The sequence below is a fragment of the Montipora capricornis genome, chromosome 10 (assembly GCF_036669925.1).
Source record: "Montipora capricornis isolate CH-2021 chromosome 10, ASM3666992v2, whole genome shotgun sequence".
NCBI classification, from domain to species: Eukaryota; Metazoa; Cnidaria; class Anthozoa; order Scleractinia; family Acroporidae; genus Montipora; species Montipora capricornis.
Window position 1 is genome coordinate 32,454,609 of NC_090892.1, and position 6,517 is coordinate 32,461,125.

General features: G+C 36.4%; 1 protein-coding gene across 2 annotated transcripts in view; it reads right to left on the reverse strand.

Annotated features, from left to right (window-relative positions):
- LOC138019601 (FH1/FH2 domain-containing protein 3-like) overlaps window positions 1-6,156 on the reverse strand; it is a 57,045-nt gene extending 50,889 nt beyond the window's left edge. Inside the window, exons 1-5 of one of the 2 annotated variants that reach the window (XR_011126186.1) lie at window positions 5,710-6,130; window positions 5,491-5,591; window positions 5,293-5,351; window positions 1,846-1,913; window positions 974-1,079 (exon numbers count right to left, since the gene is read on the reverse strand). Coding sequence is in view for 1 of the 2 variants with exons in the window: in XM_068866461.1 (XP_068722562.1) it covers window positions 974-1,079; window positions 1,846-1,913; window positions 5,293-5,351; window positions 5,491-5,591; window positions 5,710-6,000 (625 nt within the window). In the remaining variant the exon portion in view is untranslated. Of the gene's footprint in view, window positions 1-973; window positions 1,080-1,845; window positions 1,914-5,292; window positions 5,352-5,490; window positions 5,592-5,709 lie in introns of both variants that reach the window. The other variant, XM_068866461.1, reaches the window with a different exon arrangement.
- Between the last annotated feature and the right edge of the window lie 361 nt (window positions 6,157-6,517).

Genomic DNA, 6,517 nt, shown 5'->3' on the forward strand with positions numbered 1-6,517 from the left:
CAATTTGAAGTGGAAATTTAAATTTAAGGTTTAAACGTATTGTGACCACATCCTCGGCGACAGCCACCGGATAACCACTATCCAGCTGATAAACACTAGCAAAACCAATCCACCCTTTGAACAACTGGGGCCTGAATTTTCCATTCCTGAAAACATCAGAAAACCTCAATCTTTTGCTAGTGGGTGCAACTTTTCAGTGGATCTTTCAGTTTGTTAGTCTAAGGAACAGCTTCTCATCAAGGCTCATGTGACAGGTTACTCCTGAATCCATGATCCATTTGTTAGTTTAAGGAACAGCTTCTCATCAAGGTTCATGTGACAGTTTACTCCTGAATCCATGATCCAGTCATTCAAGCACCTTGCTTAACTGGCTGATATTACACAATTCACCATCAAAATGCAATCACAATACAAATCACTGTACATGCTGCCTGTCCTCACCAACTCAGCTGTATGCATCAACCCCCTAGACCAATTACCATAATTATCAAAGTCAATCCCCATTTTGGTGGAGTTAAAAATGGCTTTTCCTCATCACTGAATTTTTTTTCACATGCTAAGGATTACATAGATGGACAAGTAGTCAAGAGGGCACTAGAGTGGAACCCACAGGGGCCCAAGCGAAAGAGAGGGAGACCCTGGCACACTTGGCAAAGAATGGCAAACATCTCAAGTGCAATGAGGCAAAGGGCACTACACAAAATAGGGTTACAGTATGTGGTGCGCTCTAATTGAGGACCAGAACGAAGAGGAATAAGTAAGTAGTAAGTAACAATTACACAGACAGGCAACACAAGTTTCAACAAGCAAAACTATGCATTACTATTACAGTAGTTTTGTATCTCATTAAATTTTTCAATGCCATAGAGCTATCATCTAGTCTTGTATATGATCTTAGAATGTGAAACTATGTTAACATACTGGTAATTTATTATTCAACAAAGGGCAACACAATAATTATTATAATGTCTACCTCTTAGAATATAGTTCTGGTGATTTTGATCAGCATCTTGTCCAACAGATATCAGTGCACTTAAGCCATCAGAGTTGACAAATTCATGCACAAGGTCTTTATCATCCTGAATAATGAAAATAAGTCAACTTTTAATGTCTTTTTTGGGTTGGGGTACTTCAGCATGGAAGACCTTCTCATGACTGACAACAAGTAAACAAAAGCCCTTTGTGAAGACAGATATTAACTTCAGTAAGTTTAGCCAATTTACAAGTCTACTGCCTTGAAACATTTATATCTAGTTGTTCACACAGTCACAGCATTGTTTCCTCCATATCTTTTATTACATACATGTAAGTATAAACATAAATTTACAGTTACTGTACCAAAACAAACAACAAACAACATTCCTTCAAATTAACTTCTTAGAATTCCCTGCTAGTAGAGGTCTCTTTTCTTTTGCATTCGCTGAGCTGACAAGTATGGGAAAGAGACCTCTGCCATGGGTCGACATTCACTAAGTCTTTGATCCAACGAGCGTTCACAACTTTGTATGGCACTCATCAAACTGCATGTCCCATGATATGTTTGCTGACTGTGACTTGAGCCCACTGTGTCCCATGCATTCCTTTACAGTAATTCTGCTGTTGTTAAGTGAGCCCACACAGCACGGAGTTCTAATCATGTGAGGATTCGGTTCCTAGGTAACCACCATGCATGCTCAACACAGTGAATTTTGACCCATAGCAGAGGTCTCTCTTCTCGTACTCATCAGCCAAGCAAATGCAAAGGAAAAGAGACCTCTGCTGGCAGGGAATTCTTGGAAGTAAACTGTGGTTAAAGCAATTTTTTAAACAAAATTATACATCATTTGCTTGTACATGTACTTCTACCTGAAATATTTGTTTTAGGGAAAAAAGAGCTCTCCGAAGCTCCCTTCCTGATGCAGCCAGAAGTTTTGCTATAGGACAGAAAAGAGAATGCATAAACGTACAATCTTTAAAAAGACAAAACGTAAAAAGGAACTTTTCATTAACTAGTAATATAATTATTACATAGTTTGCTACTTTGAACCCTTAAGTGGCAAGATTGTTAGATTAAGAAGAAATAAAAATTGAACTTGCCCAAGTCTAAGAATACAATTGCCAATGTAATATTGATCTTAACTAGAATTTCTTGAACCTTGTTAGTGTTTCTTTGCATTTAATTGTTACAAATAAATCAGCATACACAGCTTAATTTCATATGAATGTGCTTTGTACACAATTACAGTTTTTCATATGAAGAGTATGCATGATTAACAAATCAAAAGTGGTTCAGCGTTGTGTGTACTCTTATCGACAATGATATTCATCATTACAAAATATTGAGTGTTCCTTGCGAGTCCACAATATTTAGATACAACTTTCACAACATGATTAGTTTATTTCCCAAAATGAGTGATCCTGATTGGCTATTACATTGCGTGACAAATTGAGGCCAACATGACTCTCATTGACAACAACAAAATATCCAATCAGATTGTGAGATTACACACAATTGTGGTAAAAACCTCTTTTAAAGTGCTTCTACTGTTTAGCAGTCACAATATATGCAATTCACTTGTTCAAGAAAGTAGTACACACTTTAACACTGTTTTTCATTTGCCTTGTGAGCAACCACATCAATTAACATTCAGTATTTGTTTCCTTATTTTTTTGCTAGTTGTAATTCCCTGATACCTTTTGTTTCATTATGTTAAAATAATGCAAAGGTCAAAGCTCTGCAAGTTTAACCAACAGTATAGCCAATTTGTTTTCAGATATTTTGGGGTTTTTACTAGTCTCATCAACAAAAGGACCTTACATGTACAACAATACCACAAACATTAAAAAGAACAAGCATGCAAAATATGGTAGTCTCACAGTTTGAAATACAATACAGCATTGACCTTTTATGAAAATTACTCACATTTCACCCAAATACTGCATCAGATAAATTAATTTTCAAGTGCTTATTTTGAAGAAATTGAATAGTCTCACAATTTTCCCAAAAACGTTTTCAAATGAACATTTTCATGAAAATTTTAACAATTATTATACTTAACTACCACAGCCCCAAAGCTACTTGACTGCAAAAACCTAGGTACATGTACTCCTCCATTTGAGTTGAAATAAAGTTCATATACATTGTACCAGTATATAATAATGTGTGAGCATGTGTTTACCATTGTTTTTACATGTTCCAATGTTTGTATTTCTGCAATAAATGCAACAAAAGTGGAACCACACATGACTTCAAGTGGGGGACTCTCATGCCAAGGCTTTGATTGAATAGACGAGGTGTTAAATGCAATGTCTAAGTTTTAGTTGGGTTTGATTTCTTCACTGACAAAAATCAATTTTCTTTGCATACATGTACAATGTACTGTTGTTGATTGTTGTTATTTGTCAACTTCTTTCAAACATAAAGCATTATTTTCTGACCATGACAAATACTCTCTAAATTTAGCAGGAACTTTCCACATGATAAATAATTATTTTAAAAACTACTCTTAGGAATGCAGATAACCAAAACAGCAGTTTTCCACAACTGCATAGGATGTAGGATCAAGCACAAAACAATAATTTCTTGCAATAAAACATTTCTAAACACCATTTTTATAAAGAGTAACCCAAACAAGGATTCAAAGAGGAACTGACAAAGGCAAAAGTGTGGTACACAGCAAGGATAACAAGATCAAAATACCGGTAATAATCACCATGGGCATAGAAATAGGGTGTCAGGAAACCTTGGGCCCCGATCTGAGAGATAAGTTCATTAGTTAGATGAATGACTATTTGAGAAGTTTCGAATTCATTACAAGATTTCTCAATTTCCACGTGAAACATCAGAATACATGTCTTATGCTAACTCATGCTCAAAAATTTGGAAATAATATTTTAATGTTTCAATACTTGCAGAATCTTGGAAAAGGAGGACAGTAGAGGAAAGAAGAGAAGACTCAAGTAATATTTCAAAAATCCTGCTCAAAACATGCAAAAAAAATAAAGGGAAAACAGAAACATTGAAAAATTACATTGAATGCTATTCTTCACTACTAGTTAAAGTTTTGACACCAACTGGGGCTCAATCAATAAACTACTCAAGGATAATAATAATTATTATTATAAGCGATACAGTAAAACTGTTACAAAATTTTACGCCAACAAAGACATACAATAAAATAACATTAAGCTCGATATAGCATCTGAAGTGACATATATAAAATCGGAGAAGGAAAAGTGTAAAATCGACAAAAAACAAAAAAGAACGCTTTGTCTCGTTTGTTCAAGCCTATTAAAAATGAAAATTTCGTAGAAAACCCTTGAAGTCTGATCCAACATCTTTAACGTTCGCCGGAAACGGATATGCAAAGAGCAAAATAACAACATAGGAGTGTTCTGTTGAAAATCGCATTGCGAATAACTTTGTCATGACATCAAACGCTCACTTAACAAAATTAAGTCAATTGCAAATCCATTAAAAATTTACATCACCATGACCTTGAAAAAAAAACGCCGGTGTATGACCGATTTCTTGCTGTTTATTCACACTGCGTTGACAAAATCTTGTGTCGATGCTTAATAGTATCAGGAGTCCTGTCACGAAAAACTACATCTCACGCACAGGAGCCGCAAGAATTACAAAAAGTAAATATTCCCGAGTAAGATGATCACTGTTCCAAGCGTTGATTACAAAATTATTTTTTTATGCAAATTTTGCATTAAAACAAGAAACCCGCAAGTTGCAAAACACTTCCCTGTGATTGCTAGCGCGATCGATTTAATCACGTAAATAGGATAGTTCTGAGTTTTTTGGTTAGTATTGTCAGAAATGTAAAAGAAAAAAACGGAAATCGCAAAATTCAAACTAGCCGTCTGTTGACTTATTGACCCAAATAAGCTGGCAAACAGTGACATAACCTAACTACTTGAAATGCCAACATGCTGTACAAACGGTAAGCAACCCTCAGCGAAGTAACACAGCGTCTTGTAAAGAAGGTGCAATGTTCTCTAATATTAGTCAAAACAACAAAATCTACAGGTTTTATCGAAGTACTAAGGATCTCCAAAACAGACCTTTACCATGCCGAAATATCTGGCTTTCAGAACAGTTGGCAAGGCTTTTGTATGTAAGACTTATTCCGAACGGATTAGACAGCTTTGCCTCAGATACTGTTCAATTATAAAAAAAGTTTCTTTCTCCCATCAGAAACCCTAGTGACTGATAAACTACATTCTTTATTAGTTAATGCTTGCCTCAACCGGTTAATGGCACATAAATAACCTGACAAAAATTACAAACAGAAAGTTTTTTACCTATACAGTTGTGGACTCGCACAGAGAGGGCCGTCCGCAGAATTATTGTGTTTTTGCGGCTGAAAGAAAAACACGAATCGAGTCAGCAGTAAAATCCAACAAGACTTTTTTTATGAAAAAGGGAAAGACATCACCTTTGGTGGCAATTACGTTTCATAAACAAATAAGCTTACAGTCAGATTAAAAATCATCTCAAACCTATCTAAAAATCCCTCTAACATATCAGCTTGCTCTTCAAGTGAACTCTCCAGATCCAAATAACAACCATTGTGTGACAGCTGTAAGGCTACATCGTCGATCTACACCAAAGACACATCAAAATTGTCAGAAAGAAATTAAATGCGAATAAATCACAACACTGCAAAATAATTGAGAGTTCAGGTGGAAAACGGTATAAACAAGCGATTGCGGTCGTACATTGTGCGGCGCAGATAACAATCGGTGAAGACCGGCAATTTGCTGAAAAAGAGGAATGTTCAAGTGGAATGTGTACGTCGGAGGCCGTGTTGGTTCAGGAAAATTCGTACTCGCAAAAGGATCTGTATCATCTAAATACTGAACTTTACAAGTTAACGCCATTTTGACGGAAGATTCGGATGAGATGGACGCATGCGTGCTTTCTGAATCTCTTGATGACCCTTGCGGGGGTGTCTTGTCACGTGACCATAAATCTCGTCGGTTTGACGAACAACGAGAATGGTTGTTCATCTTGCGTCTGCTTCCCAGGATACCATCTTCCACTGCCTCTAAACGCCATCCCCCTCACAGGAAGCCATTTTTACGAAAGTGCAACGGCTGTTTTCCCAATCAGATTTCCCCACCATCGTTGTGACTAAGGTTTCTTCAAATGTGACTGATCGACTTCCATGGACTGTTTACCTGACACCATACAAGAACGCTGACCAATTTGTTTTGATTGGTGCATTTTGTGTCGTTCATTATTACTGGTTAAGAGCAAACATGAAAACAAGCCTGATATGACGTCACCAGTCCTTTCCGTTTGGTCTCGTATCCTCTGCCTAAAATACCCCTTCACTGACAAATTTAAGCATGCATAAACCAATCAAAACTCAAGATCCAACATTCAAGCAATTTTAATACCTGTGGAGGTGTAAACTATAAGCTATATCCATTCCAGAAGAATTTCCAATTTGCCAAAGCAAAAAACAACATTTACTGACAAACACAATGGATATAAATCATGCAAGGAACGTAAGGAATGTTA